Source organism: Diplotaxodon limnothrissa, linkage group LG7 (genome assembly GCF_057381915.1).
Source record: "Diplotaxodon limnothrissa isolate DT_005_m linkage group LG7, D_limnothrissa_male_GT1.1, whole genome shotgun sequence".
In the NCBI taxonomy this organism is placed as follows: domain Eukaryota; kingdom Metazoa; phylum Chordata; class Actinopteri; order Cichliformes; family Cichlidae; genus Diplotaxodon; species Diplotaxodon limnothrissa.
The window spans coordinates 58,672,458-58,688,596 of NC_140602.1; the positions used below are offsets into that span (position 1 = coordinate 58,672,458).

The 16,139-nt window shown below is 40.7% G+C and overlaps 1 protein-coding gene across 4 annotated transcripts in view; it reads left to right on the top strand.

Moving 5' to 3' along the window:
* The first annotated feature begins 516 nt into the window (after window positions 1-516).
* cnnm3 (cyclin and CBS domain divalent metal cation transport mediator 3) overlaps window positions 517-16,139 on the top strand; it is a 32,852-nt gene continuing 17,229 nt past the window's right edge. For 3 of the 4 annotated variants that reach the window (XM_085360053.1, XM_085360056.1, XM_085360054.1), the window contains exons 1-7: window positions 517-1,212; window positions 1,303-1,637; window positions 2,726-2,902; window positions 3,320-3,477; window positions 4,559-4,702; window positions 4,778-4,936; window positions 9,306-9,475. In XM_085360053.1, the coding sequence (XP_085216179.1) occupies window positions 517-1,212; window positions 1,303-1,637; window positions 2,726-2,902; window positions 3,320-3,477; window positions 4,559-4,702; window positions 4,778-4,936; window positions 9,306-9,475 (1,839 nt within the window). The remainder of the gene's footprint in view (window positions 1,213-1,302; window positions 1,638-2,725; window positions 2,903-3,319; window positions 3,478-4,558; window positions 4,703-4,777; window positions 4,937-9,305; window positions 9,476-16,139) is intronic. The other variant, XM_085360055.1, reaches the window with a different exon arrangement.

Here is a 16,139-nt window from a genome sequence, read left to right on the forward strand (position 1 = left end):
GGATTACTTTTTTGGGGGAAGTAATCGGTAATTAGTTACTGATTACTTTTTTCAAGTAACTTGACCAACACTGGTCCTATGTTAATGTTTTCAGTTTTGCTTCAATTTGGTCTCATCATGGTCGTCCGCCCGCCTAAAAAAAAGTCCAAACAGCCTGTGACATTTTCTCCCAGTACTGACAGCTGTATTAGTTTAACAGCAAGTAAAGAGGCCTAAAGTGATACGTTTTGAATTGTGACAGAAAATGGGAGCCAGAGTCTGTCGCGGTTTTAAATTCACTACCGGATGCACTCGGCTCTTCTTGAAAGGGATGTGACGCAATAAAAAACCGCAACATGTACGACAGATCCACACTCGCGGATGAGGCCTGTGCGCGCGCGTGTGGAACCGTAATGGCCGCCGTGCAGCTCAGTTGCGCTGTTTGTTTTGCTTCATTGGCTCAACCCTCCGGGGGGCGGGGCCGCTGCGGGGCTAAAGTCACGTGATCTAGGCAAAGCCAAACTGACCAATTCCAATATGGTGGCCAGCCTAGCAGGTCTACGGTTCCTGTTGATGGTAGTGTTGTTCTGCGGAATCAGGTACGGCGCCTGCAGCCAGAAAGCTCCGCAGGTTTTGGGGCTGCGGCTGGAAGAACCAGTGGATCCGCTGTGCATGAAGGGTCGTATCATTTCAGCACCAAAAGGAGCCACGTTTAAGCTCCGTGTCTTCGGGTTTAATCTGAATGGAAGCTTGTCGTGGGTCGCGTTCGCAGGAGCAGCTGGCGGAGCGGCTGGGGCTGTCGGTGATACACCGGACCCTTGCGAGGAGCAGTCCAACCGCCAGGACTCCAAGTTAAAGGTGACCAATTTAGAACTCGACGATGCGCACAGCGTGCTTCTAACTGTGGAGGTTAGCACCTCTGAGGGGGAAGCTGGCAACGAGCAGACCTACTACCACCTGTGTGTGCGGAGTGGAGAGACATGGACATCTGCGGGCCTGGACAGACTGCGAATAAACACTGACACGGATCTGCCAGCAGACTACATCCCGCCGTGGGGTCTGGCCGTACTGATAGTGCTTGTGCTTATGATCTGCGGATTGCTGAGGACGGTGAACTTGAGCCTTTTGTGGCTGGACCCAGTCGAGCTTTATGTCCTACACAGCTGTGGATCCGAGGAGGAGAAACGAGCCGCCAAACGGCTGGAGCCGATCAGGAGAAGGGGGAACTTCATGGTGAGTTTCTAAAAGCACGTGGGGAAGCCACAGGGAAAGAAAGGTGCAAATGAAGTAGTGTTTTCTAAACGCATGTCTTTTCCACCGCAGGCATGTTCTTTGTTGTTCCTGTGTGCTCTGGGGCATTCTGTCCTCGGTGTGCTCCTGTACCGGGCACTGGGCTCCATCGTCTCTGCTGTGTTCAACAGCGGCTTCCTTATCTTCTTCCTAGCTGAGCTGGCTCCTCACATCTTGTGCTCAGGTTACGGCTTCCAGCTGGCGCCTGGTCTGACCTGGCTGGCCCAGGTTTGCATGGTGCTTACCTGCCCCCTGTCTTGCCCTCTGGGCCTGATTCTGGATCTGGGGCTGAGGAGAGACATCAGTACCTGTGGGATAAGGGAGAGGGCCATGGAGATGGTACGGGCAAACGTGAATGATCCTTACAGGTAAATATAGTGGACTTGGGAGAGTATCACAGAGATCTGACATAGAGGTGCGATGAGTATTGACACTTGGTTTAAAAAAAAAACCCTGATCTGTTTGTTTGTTTGTTTTTTAAGAAAGAAAAAAACACATGATGCTTCTGAACATACAGAGTAAACAGAACTAGAAAAAAAGATACTATAGGACATAACCAACAAAAAGTGTGTTCTGTCATACTCTACAGTGCATAATTCTTATGGTACATTATGTTAGATTCACTGACATACAGGAACAATTTAGTGTTCCAGACACAGACTCTTTGCTAAGTTTGAGTTTAATATTTGATTAAAATGTCTGACACATTAAGATGCTTTGATTCATGATTAATGCCAGACATCCCAGTTTACTTTAACAGAAGCATTTGGTGTGATTTTGGCCAGTGCTTTCTTGTACTGTTTGCATAACCAATGACTAACAGGAACATCATTCGTAGAAACTTGAAATGTAACTTGAACCCGAAAGACTTGACTTTTAGGAGTTGTCTTTGTTTAGATCTCCAAACACTTGATATTCTAGTTGGATTAGTCCAAAAAAATTTGAGATTATTCTGAGGGTGGACTTCTTTTTAAAGACTTCACAATTGTTATATTCTTCTTAACACTTGCCCATGAAAGACCTGAAACTTGACTCACACGTGATCTGAAAGTCTTGAGAGTATTTTGAAATTTAGATTTTTTTTTTTTTTTTTTTTTTTTAACAGACTTCACATTTGACCCCATAGTAGCCTTGTAATGATTTGAAACATGACCTGGCCTAACACTGTAAAAATTTGATGCTTGAACCAGATTAAGTCTCAAGACTCAGTTTACCATGTGTGTATTGGTCTAACTGTATTAACACCTTAGACAGATTAAGTATTGAGACTGGACTCAGACTCATTTTCAAAAGATTTAAGACTCGACTTGAACTTGGTTCAATAGACTTTTTAGGACTAATCTGCATTAAATTTGTAGGATTTGAGACCTGACTTGAAGTTGGTTCTTAAAGATTGGCCTAGAAGATTTGATAATTGACTTGATTGTTGACTCAGTTTTCTTCATTATGTTTGTAGTGAGTTTGTAAAGGAGGAGTTCAGTCGTGGGACATTGCGCATTAAGACCGTGGAGGACATCTTGACACCTCTGAAAGACTGCTTCATGCTGCCTAGCTCGGCTGTCCTAGACTTCTCCACTATGTCTGAGATCATGCAGAGTGGTTACACCCGTGTGCCCATTTATGAGGAAGAGAGGTGGGATCAGCAACACAACACTCACTTAATAGCTTAACAAAAACATGGCTTAAAAACTTGACATGGCAGCATTCGCCTCATCTGAACAGAGTATCTGTAGAATTGGCAGCTTTGAATTAGGCTTCTTGGTATAACGTTGAATAAATGTAAATCCTTGGATTCACTCATTTAAAAATGTCTATTCCTTGAAACCACCATGACAAAAAAGACAACAGCACAAGTGTATATTTTCTTATAATCTAGCACATGCAAAATATTCTTAATAATAACCAGAGTATGTGTGTCCAGGCCTTTTATAACTTCAACATTTTTACCAAAGAATGAATATAATGGTAGCCATAAGAGTGCAATGGAAAGGTCTTTGGGAGTTATTCACATATTCATACCAATCATAAGCCTTTGTTTGATTTCCTTCAGGTCTAACATTGTGGAAATCCTTTATGTGAAAGACTTGGCTCTGGTTGATCCAGAAGACTGCACCCCAATGACGACTATCACCAAGTTCTACAATCACCCTCTGCACTTTGTGTTCAATGATACCAAACTAGATGCCATGTTGGAGGAATTCAAAAAAGGTTGGCTGCTGTTTGATTTGTGGGAATGGTTGGAATCATAGAAAATTATAGAGTTGCCATGCTGCAAGCTTTTCACCTTTTTTATTTACATTTATTTTTATTTTGGAGCTTTCATTTTGCTCATATCCTGAATTATTAAAAGTCTCAAGTCTCATGACGCCTGATACATGCTTTGATCAAATCTTTAAAGTATTAGAGAGAGAAACTCGAAACAGTTAGACAGTCCCTTATGAGTTGGCCCCCTTTCAACAACAAGAGACAGAGGCAGAACCAGGCTGACTGCTGTGATCCTGAAGCTAATAAGCCTTGATAGATAAGTATATAATGTCATCCTTTTGAGAAGTGATATAAATAAAGTAAATAAATAAAGCCAGAGTAGCCTATATATTTTATATTTTTATTGACCTTTAACAAATGTATACTAAAGTACAATTAATTAGCTGTTGGTAGCTCTTATTGCAAAAGAATATGCTTGTACAGACAATCTTGAGAATAGCAGAGAATGCCAGCTAATCCCACTTCAGATTAGCTGATGATGATGATGATGATGATTCAACTGATTCCGTTTTACACATTTTATTAGTAAATCTCATATAGGGCACTATTTGAGTGGCTTCAGTGTGTCTGTTATGCATCTGTAAACTGCCTTACAACCCATCTCAACCCAAGATCCTGCTTTTTGTACTGTATCTGACTTCATTAATTAAATATTTATCATCATTGACGCCTGCCCTGAACTTTAATTTGATTTTTCTATAGAAGGTAAAGAGGTGCCAGAACTGCTATACTGCCAACTCTAAATTAGTGCAGGCCTGTCCTGACTAATGTAGTCCACACAGAATATCACTGGCATGTTGTGAATTTAATAGATGCTTATTTCTGTGATTTCTAAGAAGTTTGTACTGGAAACGACTTAAACAGTAAGTTTATCACACTGAATCTAAAGAAAATCACTCGTGTGAGTTATGACTTTGTAGCCCTCCTTCCTGTTATGTCTCCTTTATAATTCAGAGTTACTCTTTTTACTCCAAGTACCTTTTTCCTCACTATAATTTGCCATTAACCTTTATCCTTTAATCAGGCAACTCTCACATGGCCATCGTCCAGAAGGTGAACAATGAGGGAGAGGGAGATCCTTTCTATGAGGTGCTGGGTTTGGTCACTTTAGAAGATGTCATAGAGGAGATCATCAAGTCAGAGATCCTGGATGAATCTGATGGCTACTGTGAGTGTCTTTTGGAATATTGGCTTCTTTGCTTCTTTTATTGTTATTTATTGTTATTATTGACTCCCCTTGCAGTAGACAGGAAAGTAAAGCGTCCCCTCACTCCACTGGAGATTCCTCTGGAGCCTCGCAGCACCCATGAGGAGTTTTCTCTTTTCAAGCCTCCTGAAGGAGAACCCAAGATCCGAACTTCACCACAACTCCTGCTAGCCACACACCGCTTCCTGTCCAGAGGTATGTGATTATGTGTGTTTATCTGTAAATCTCTACTGACCGAAGCTAGCACATGAATAAAATAGTCACAGTTTAACACAGCACATGTAATGATTATGCCACGGACCTGGTCAACCAAGCAGTAACTGGTTAAAGGGGAGTTGAGACCAGTCTCTGACTTTGACATTTTCCCTTACAGGAAATGTGTAAATGTATAATGTGTAAAGATGTGTTTGTATTTAAATGTCAGAACAACAAAGTAAAGTTTTAGGTCAAACATCTCAAAAAAAAGAAAAGAAAAGGAAAACAGCAACAATAATTTTCTGCACAATGTCTTCAGCATGAATCAACATCAACAACACCAGATTTACTAACAGGGACAAATTCCGCAATTACAAAAATATGCACATGACAGTGAAAGGCTTGCTAATGATATCCTTACTGACTTGGCTACAGCAGTTCATTTTAATAATAACCAGCATTGTACCATAAGGTTGGAGTATGCTCTAATAACCAAATGACCACATTGTGTAGGTTGTGTAAAATCTTGTGTTAGGAATTGCTGGAGTCTGTGTGTGGATAAATGTGCGTGATGTCCAGATAAACCGCATAGCGTGAGTGGAGTGTAGGATTCATTTGGATAGGCTGTCCTATTACGAAATATTCCACTGTATAAATCTGAAATATCTTTTTGTCTGTAAAAGGCACAAAGTGTATGTTCTCAACAGCAGGTTTAATGTGTCTTTGTCCAAATTTGTTGACCCAGATTTCGCTTTCTGCAAACTAGTTTCCTTTTTCCAGAGAGTTAACCCTGGATCATTTATCATGCTTATTGACTCAATGAAGCTAATTTGCTTGTTGCCATATTTCTCTCATACTGTACTATGGAGAATAAAATGTAATAGTTTTACATTTGACTGTTTTCTCAATTTTGTAAGACAAAAACCATGGTTCACATTGCCACTTATTCATATTTAAATTTGAAATGGGCCTCTGCTCTTTATTTACCCAAATACTTGTTAAAATAGGTATCAGTTGATGATGGGGGTTGCCCATTTTTCCCATTTTCCCAAAACATGTTCACCCTTTAAAGGATTTTGCTTCTCAGATTGTATTAACGCAGAGGTTAGGTTACACCATAGTTACACTACACTAGCTTTTTGACATTACAAAAAACAACAACTTTAAGAAGCTTTGGGGCTCCGACTCTATTATTTAGCAATACGTGCAGTGTCACAGCTGTCTAGAAAGTGGTGCATAGTCAAGTAATGTCTAACTAATTTTAGAAAGTTTAATGCAGTGACCCCACCAATATACACTGTATTGACAAAAGCATTCACTCGTCTGCCTTCACACCATTATCAACTGTGTGACATCTAGGGCTGCCACAAACAATTATTTTGATAGTCGACTAGTCACCGATTATTTTTGCGATTAGTCGACTAATCAGATCATCATCCATTGGACGTACAGCGTACAGCTTATTGCACCAGCAGCATCTGGTCTTATATAACTATCATTAGCTTACAGCTTGAAGTGTTTGTGCTAACTAAAAATAAAGACAAGATGGTAGTTTATTAATTTTTAATGAAATTTGCAGATTGTTTCGGTGAAGTTTAATAAACTCCTTGCTTTCTAAAATATAACAGGACACCGGAGTATATTCTCCAGCGTCTCACACTTCTGATAATCAGCTGTATGCTTGACAGTTTTAGCTGTGCAAAAACTATAACTTTAATCTCAGCCAAACCGATTTACTCAGGAACAAATAAAATACTAAAGAAAGCCAAACAATAACATTTTTAAGTTATCTAATTGACTTATATATATGTTTAACCTGACTAGCAAAAGACGGCGGTGGGTTTGAAAACGATTTGCCGGGAGTCCGGTGTTCTCACGGCTCTAGTTAGCCTTGCCCCCGCCTAGCTAACGAGCTAGTGGGTAACAGACGTCTCCGAAAACGTCGGAGCGCTTTTGAAAATATGTGGTGTCTTGATAAACTGAGCAGATATTTGAGGTTTACACAGCTACATTCTCGCCTGAAAATATGTTAAACGTTTATTTTGTGACCCAGAAAGAATAATAAGAGTAAAGTTAAAACTAACTAGCTGCCGCCATTGTTGACAACTGCGCTGGGCTGCGCTATGAATTCTGGGACACAGCTTCTTCTTCTTCGGGGTTTAACGGCAGCTGGCATCCTTGTACATGCAGTGCTGCCATCTTCTGTTTCAGTCCGTTATTACACTCTTAAATCCTACTACTCATTCCTGCGTCCTTTGTGATCTTACAAAGCTTCAAACGATGCGTCGACTATTAAATTAGTCGTCGACGATTTTAATAGTCGACATAATCGTGACTAGTCGACTAATCGTGGCAGCCCTAGTGACATCCCATTCTAAGCCAGAGGGTTTAAAATGATGTGGGCTCAGCCTTTGCAGCTATAACAGCTTCAAATCCTCAGTCTTCATGGCAGATTCACCAAGGTTTGTAAACATTTTTTAAGAGGTTTTGATTAATGTTGACATGTTACCATTTGATTTGTCCACTGCACATCTGTGATCCTCAAAAGATCTGGTAATTGTGGCAGCTATTTGAGTATGGCCAACTTATCGTCATGGCACCCGCTGTGCTCTTTTCCTGGTGCAGCCCGTCTGCTTGAAAGTTTGATGTGTTGTGCATTCAGACATGCTCTTCTGCATACCTTTGTTCCAGTGAGTGCTTATTTGAGTTACTGTTGTTTTATTATTAACTTGAGGTAGTCTGACCATTTTGCTCTGTCATCAACATGGTCTTATCACCCAAAAAAACGCTTCCATCTGGACATTTCTTGTTTTCGAACAATTCTCTGTGAACCTTAGAGGTGATTGTGAGAGGAAAAACACAGTATAGCTGCAGTTTCTGAAATATCCAGCCCAGCCTATTTGGCACCAACAACTATTCAAAGTCACTTAATTTAATTTTCTTCTCGATCGGATGCTCTGTTTTTACTGTACAAGTCATCTTGATCATGTGAACATGCTTAAATGTGTTGAGTTGGTGTAATGTAAAAAGCTGACTAGACATTTGTGTTTAAGTAGCTGAACAGGTGTACCTAATAAAATGTTCAGCCAGTGTACTTAAAGATGCTAGAGGAAACCTTCCAGACTACTTATTTCAGTTATTCAAATAGTGTCAGTTCACAACCAGTCATTTCAAACCACTTTAGATTGTAAGGTCAAGACTACAGTATTATTGAGCAAACACCAACAATCATAGACTATTCCCTGTAAGCGGCTCCTTGAGTTGATGGGAAGGAAGAACTCCCTTTAAACATGAAGCTACGCTGCATATGAGTCATGACTACGTTTAAGTCATAACCCTTCCTCATATTATTATTGCCTTGGTAAGCACAGCAAAAATGATTAGAGTGACCCTAACAACTAATAGTAGATTAATTAGTTCTCACCTTTATCTTTCCTCTGTCTGAAAACAGGCTTGTATATCATGACTCAACTCTGGACCTAAGGTCCAGTATTGATGTCTTTGGCAAAAGCTACTGAAGCATTCAAAGAATTGAGCCTCGACTGGTCACAGCTAGTAACACCACTTTATTGTTGTGTAAAGCACTTTGAGTGCTCAGAGTAGAAAAGCGCTATATAAGAACCAGTCCATTTACAGCCAATATTCAACAAATTTCATTGCGTCCAGTGGTAGAGAAAAGTGTTCAGATCCTATACTTAAGTAAAAGTACAAACACCATACAGAAAAAAGTACTTGGGGTAAAAGCTCTGGGGCCCCTTTAGGGAAGTGTCCACCTGACAGGTCATTTCAAATTATCCATTGACTTTCTATGGGAGGTGCGGTTGCAGTCACTGTAGGTCCCATGATGTGAAAGAATAGAATCTATTGTTAACCCAAAATATGACATGGTTAAAACGATATTTCCATCTATTAATAAACATTACGTGGAAGGCACAAGGAAGAAATCACACACTTCCTCGTAAATGCTGCCTCATCATAGGACCGATTCATAATCAACAACAAATATGACACATTTTGAGTCAGTCCAGTATGACAGAGAGGAGCTGAGGTGGATATGGGTTGCAAAGTTTGCAGATAGCCTGCCTAAAGCTGCAGGATAACTTTAAAGCAATACCTGTCATTAGGTTTACCATCTAAATCCATAGATGGTGAGGCATGACTTTAAAATCAAGTGATTTGTCCTAGCTTGACTTTGTGGCATGCTTGAGCTAATGTACTGCTTGATTTGGTAAAACAGAAAAAACTGTAAACTGCAAAATGGTAAAGGTAGAAGGAAAACGGAAATCGTCAAGTGCCTTAAACTTGTGTAAATGCATTTATTGTCCAGACAATGAGTTCACTTGTCCTATTTGACCTTTGGCCTCTGTAGAAGTGGAACACTTCAGCCCAGCACGTGTATCTGAGAAGGTCCTGTTCCACCTGCTCCGTCACCCCAGTGTCAACCAGGAAGTGCACTTTGACCCTAACAACCGTCTGAGCCCAGCACACTATCTTTACACCCGCAACCACCCAGTGGACTATTTCATCCTTCTGCTGCAGGTATTTGCTCATATACCCACACTTTTAAAAACTTTTAGCAAAACCAAATTTTGTCTGACAGGAACAAATATATGCTTGAACGTTTATACCACAGAAGATTCAACTTCAAAGTTAAACTGGTAGCTTAAGTCAGTCTGTAAAGTGAATTCAAAGAATAGCTTAATATCTTTATTTTTTTGCTTTCTTGCTTGAAGTAGAGAGAAGATTGACACCAGTTTTACACATGTACATCTATTGCCCTGTACTAAATGTGAGGATTCAGTATAACAGTTTAAAACTGGGGAACCAAGAGATCGTTTCCACATTTTACCAAAATACTTCTTATAATATCATGCATATTTTTCTTGTTTCCTTTGGATATAATTATTATTACCTTTTAGAACATTTTAGACCATGTTTGTCATTTATTTATTTATGTGTGTGTGTGTGTGTGTGTGTGTGTGTGTATAGATATATATGTGTATATAGATATAGTCAATCCTTCAAGCTCGGGTCCTCTACCAGAGGCCTGGGAGCTTGAGGGTCCTGTGCAGTATCTTAGCTGTTCCTAGGACTGCGCTCTTCTGGACAGAGATCTCCGCTATTGTTCCCGGGATCTGCTGGAGCCACTCACCTAGCTTGGGAGTCACTGCACCTAGTGCTCCGATTACCACTGGGACCACCATGACCTTCACCCTCCACATGTTCTCGAGCTCTTGAACCGTTCGATACAGTGCTTTCGGTTTGGTACGCATATGTATCAAACAATACAAAATTTTTAATTTATTTTATCAACTTTCCTTCTGACGATGCTGTCTGTGTTGAGCGCTCAGTGGATCTGCGCTCGAAGGTGCAGCCTAGGCGGAGTAGTCGAACGCAGATTCACTGAGTGCAGGGCAAGCTAGCGAGACAGAAGTTAAGCTCTGGTTGCAACATGGCAAATTGAACCTCCCCCACCCTCATTCAGATGTGGCGTTTGGAACTATTTTGGTTTTCATGTGACGTATGACCCTGAAGGTAAGCGCGTCATGGACTAATGTAAAACAGTATGTTGGATGTGCCACGCAATGCTCAATTACATGGGTGGGAACTAGTGTGTTAACGCAGTTAGCTCGTTAATGTGTTGACGCCGTCCAGCCCCACGCATGGGGCGATCAGCGGTAGCTCGTTAACGGAGATTTGCCGTGTTGTGGCGTTAACGTCATTTCAACGAGATTAACGCTGACAGCACTAGTGGGAACACAACGAATATGACTGCACATTTACTCCGACAGCATCCTAGTGCAAAGACAAGTGGAAGTAGACAAAAACAACAAGCACGCATGCTACAAACTTTACCCGAGTCATTTAGACAGCCGTTAACACATGATTCTCCTTATGGGGACCTGATATGTTTAATATGCTGCTGAGAATATAGCCCAGAAGAAGCATATAGTATAGCTTTTATTTTGGAAAGAGCCATTTCTCTGTAATAAACTCTTTTCCAAAGATGAGTGATTTCTCGATCAGATAGATTTATTATTTTATCCCTTTGTTTCAGCAACATTACATTTAAAAACTGTACTTTTGAGTTAAAATATATATTTATAATTTTAATAAATGACAAATGAAAAAGGCATGAACATTTTTTTTGTATCGAAAAAATATCGAACCGTGAATTTTGTGTATCGTTGCACCCCGTGTGTGTGTGTGTGTGTGTGTGTGTGTGAGAATCAATCTCTCGAACCGGCAACCTTCCCAACTCTTGAGCCACGATCACCCCCATATACGCATACGCACACGTGTGTGTGTGTATATGTGACTATGTATAGTTTCTATTATGTATTACAGGTACAACTTATATTGACTGTGCCAGGCATTGCACTAAAAAAAGTAGATAAGCAGGAAAAAATACTTAAGGGATCAAAAACACACTTATTGGAGTCACGTGGGACCGCCGAGGAAGATGGCCGCACACTAGAGGCGCTCCTAAAGCCTGTTGATTAATGTTCTGAACCTGGAAACATACACTCCAGCTGTAGTCATAAATTGGACACCCTTTGTTGACTTTGAAGTTTTTCAAGAATTACCGTCTTTGGAAAATGGCAGGTAATAACAAAGCAAACTTTTTTTTAAGGGAGCTACCACGAGGAAGAAGCAAGCTAGCATTAGCCTCGCTCCGGAACCGCCCGAAAATACACCTGCATCTGAGGCCGCCTCTCCAGCAGTAGTTGAGGAAGGTATAGGGAGCGAGAGCAAAAAGGATGTTTTTGAGGAAATTAAGAAAATGAACGCTACTCTTCAGGTCGTAGCAAAAGATGTCACCACTATTAAAGAAGCCACTAAAGAACTGAAAGATTCGGTGGAAGATATAAAAGTGAGGTTAGGAGAGGTGGAACAACGTACCTCAGACATGGAAGATGCCAGCGTGCTTACCGAGGCAAAAGTGGACAAATTCCAGAAAAGGATGGAGGCGTTGTGGTCACGAGTGGAGGACCTTGAAAACCGTAGCAGGAGGAACAATGTACGGATTATTGGACTTAAAGAAGGTGTGGAGACACCCGGGAACGTGGACAAATATGTGACGGAGATTCTGGCCAAAGCACTTAAGCTTTCTGGAAGTGAATTTGAAATTGAACGTGCCCATCGTTCCCCTGTACCAATGCCGGAATCTAACGAGCCTCCCAGGGTGATACATGTCCGCTTTCTACGTTCATCTGCTGGGGAGAAAGTACTACGGGTGGCTAGAGAGAAGCGTGGAGTCGATTGGCAAGGCGCCAAGCTTTCCTTCTTTGAAGATGTTACAAGGGAGCTGGCGGAGAAGAGGAAGGCATTCAACCCGGTCAAGAAGCGTCTCCGAGAGCTACAAGTGAAGCATAGGCTGATGTATCCTGCAACACTCATTTTTACGTGGAACGGACAAAAGAAAGCATTCAAAGACGGAAAGGAGGCCGAGAAATTTCTGCAGGAGTCGACTTAGAGGAGTGCGGGACATGATGTAACAGATCGGAGAAGTGTATGTGAATTTTAAAATAAGGTAACAAATAAAAAAATGGGCACAACGGGGCCGCGGCGGCGGTGCTGCTATCGGACGATTAGCGTGTCTCACGGACCACGGACAGTTTGGTGTCTCAAGCTAAAGTTAGTTAGGCTTGGGTAGGAGGGGAGGGAGGGGGCGCTTAGCAACGTTGTTTTGGTTTGCTATGCAAAGAAGGGTGTTGGTTTTGTTCAGGTTTGTTTGTTTGTTTTTTTTAATGACGGCTAGTTTGATAGGACCAGATGGGTTTTGTAATATTGAGTGCCTATGCCTATATATTTGTGTTGTGTTGTAAAGCGCACAAGGTGTGCCTTAACCCATTTCTATTAGAAAGCGATGAACAGGTATACTAAAATAATATCGTGGAACATAAACGGATGTGGGGACCCAATTAAGAGGAAGAAGGTTCTAGCATACTTAAAATCTAAAAATACAGATATAGCGTTTATTCAGGAATCCCACATTGCTGGGGAAGAAGAGGCAAAAAAGTTTAAACGAGACTGGGTGGGCTCCGTTTTTCATAGTTCATATTCGAGTAAACGAAATGGTGTTTTGATCCTTATTAATAAAAAATTAAGCTTCGTGTTGCTGAAGAAATATAATGATAAAGAAGGGCGCATTATCTGCTTGGAGGCCTTAATTAATGGGGTTTGAACAGTTTTGTGTAATATTTATGCACCTAATAAAGCAGAGCCAGATATTTTTTTTTTTTTTTTCACAAAATTAACAAGATAATAGGGGATCATGAGGGGCAGGTAATATTGGCTGGGGATTTCAACCAGGTGATGGATGGGATAATTGATAAGAGCAAACCCAGGGGTACGTCTACACCCAGGGACAGAGAGGCTGTTCATTTACTGACAGAGGATCTTTGCCTAGTGGACATTTGGAGGTTAGTTAATCCCAGTTCAAGGGAATATACATTTTACTCCAATTGTCATAAAACATATTCGAGGATAGATTTCGCCTTAATATCAAAGTCTCTGGTCGATTCAGTCGTCGACTGTGAGATTGGTGCCATTGTCATTAGTGATCATGCCACAGTAGAGTTGCAAATTGATTTAAACACAGATAGAACGAAGAGGGGTCGCTGGAGGCTTAACATGATGTTGTTGCAGAACAAATGTTTTAGTGAGGAGTTAACAAAGGATCTTAAAATTTTCTTCGAAATCAATATGGGTTCCACAGATAAAGTAGCCACAGTTTGGAAGCATCTAAAGCATATATAAGAGGAAAGATAATTGCATACGCAACAAAAGTTAGGAAAAGTGATCTAGAACGGGGAAAAAACCTTAGATAAAGAAATACGAGAATTGTAGAAGGATTTAGCGAGACAATACTCAAATTATAAATACCAGACTATATGTAAATTAAAATACCAGCTGAATGACATTTATAACAAAAAGGCATAATATGCCTTATTTAGGCTTAAAACAAAATTTTATGAAGGTGGCGAAAGGAATGGAAGACTATTGGCAAGGCAACTGAAGCAGCAAGATAATTTAAATAATATATCTATTATTAAGAAAGACGGCCAAGTGGTAACCTCATCGAAAGAAATAAATTCAATTTTCCAATCATTTTATCAAGATTTGTATAAGTCTGCTGGTGCACTTAATGAGGGGGAGGTGAAGACATTTTTTTCAGGTCTACAATTACCTACTCTTTCTGGGGAACAGAAAAAAAGACTGGATGAGCCTATAACTGAAGAAGAGGTCAGAGCTGCGATCTCATCAATGAAGAATGGGAAATCGCCAGGCTTGGATGGCTTCCCGATTGAGTATTATAAGAAATATATTGATATTTTAGCTCCAGTCCTACATAAAGTTTACCTTGAGGCATTAGAAATAGGTTCCTTGCCAAGTACGTTTAATGAAGCACTGATCTCCCTTATTCCTAAAAAGGATAGGGATCTATCGGACCCAGCAAATTACCGGCCAGTAAGCCTTTTGGGCGTCGATTGCAAAATTTTGACAAAGGTTTTGGCCTCCCGCCTGGATCAAATATTACCAGATATCATCAATGGTGATCAGGTTGGCTTTATTAAAAATAGGTCCGGGACCCGGCAGGGGTGCTCTTTGTCCCCGCTGCTTTTTACAATATTTCTGGAACCGCTGGCCTTGGCTATTCGAGCTAACAGGGATGTCAGAGGTGTTCATGCAGGGGGTATGGAGCACAAGTTATTTCTATATGCTGATGACATCTTAGCAGTATTAACGGATCCCATGCAGTCTCTACCAGCGCTACTCACATGTGTTGAGTCATTTTCAGGGTTGTCAGGTTATAAGATAAACTGGGACAAATCGGAAGGCATGCCATTATCAGCATCATGTCATTCTAGATGCGTTACTCCATTCAATTCTAAGTACTTACCTTCAGGTATGAAGTATTTAGGAATAGTATTAAAACCCAAACTGGAGGATATTATGCTTTCAAATATGGAACCTCTCCTCCTAAAGATAAAAACAAATCTGGATAAATGGGGTAAATTGAATCTTACACTATGGGGTAAAATTTATGTGATTAAAATGATGGTGGCCCCACAGTTCAATTATGTTTCCATGATGTTACCTGTACGAATTCCTTTACACATATTTAGTCAATTTGAGAAGTTAATTAAAGATTTTTTGTGGAATAACAAGAAGCCGAGAGTGAATATAAAGAAAATGTGGGCCTCTAAAGACATTGGGGGAATGGCCCTCCCAAATGTGAAGTTGTATAATTTAGCTTTTGAAATGTCAAGACTGGCCAAACACTGGACAGGATCGGACTCTGAGCTGAGCTGGATGAAGATCGAACAGGAACTAGTGAGCCCTTTTACACCCTTGGATGTTCTCTCACAGGGCTCGGCAACTAATGGACAAGACTTTCATAATAACCCAGTGCTCGGGTATTCCAAAGCTGTCTGGGTAGAGGTGCACAAGATGTGTGGAGCATCTCATTTAAGACAACCTTATACCTCGCTATGGAACAACACTGCTGTACAGATTGGGCGAAAAACTGTGCTCTGGAAGGAATGGCTTGTCAAAGGCAAACACGGGATAAGTGATCTTTACTCAGGGGGAGTGTTTATGTCATTTGTTGAAATAACCCAAAAATATGGTTTGATAAGAGAAAATAATTTTTGGAAATATTTACAAATAAGGGATTGTATTACCAAAGGGAAATTTACTCAAAGCTCAAATATGGTGGTGGAGTTTTTAGAATTGTCCAGTACGGCACATAGGGCAGCTGTTTTCTACAAACTGTTTAACAATCCAAAAAAAGAGATGTGTGAAAACTTAAGGATTATATGGCAGAGAGATCTGGGTTGTGCAATTTCTAAAGAAGACTGGCGCAGAATTTTGTCATTCTCTGATAAATATATAAGAGAGGTCAGGGGTAAATTTACTCAGTATAAATTAATACACAGATGGTACTTCACTCCGTCCAAACTTTATAGAATGGGAATCAGTCCCAGTAATGTATGCTGGAAATGTAGTTCAGATCCAGGGACCTTTATGCATGCTATTTGGGAATGTGGGAAAGTTTATCCCTTTTGGCAAAAAGTATTGGATAAAATAGGAAGGTGGATTGGTTTGATGATACCCCTGTCACCAAGACTGTGCTTATTAGGGGATCAGTCGGTGTTACCTGGGGTTTCAAAATATGACTTTGTGGTTATAAAGG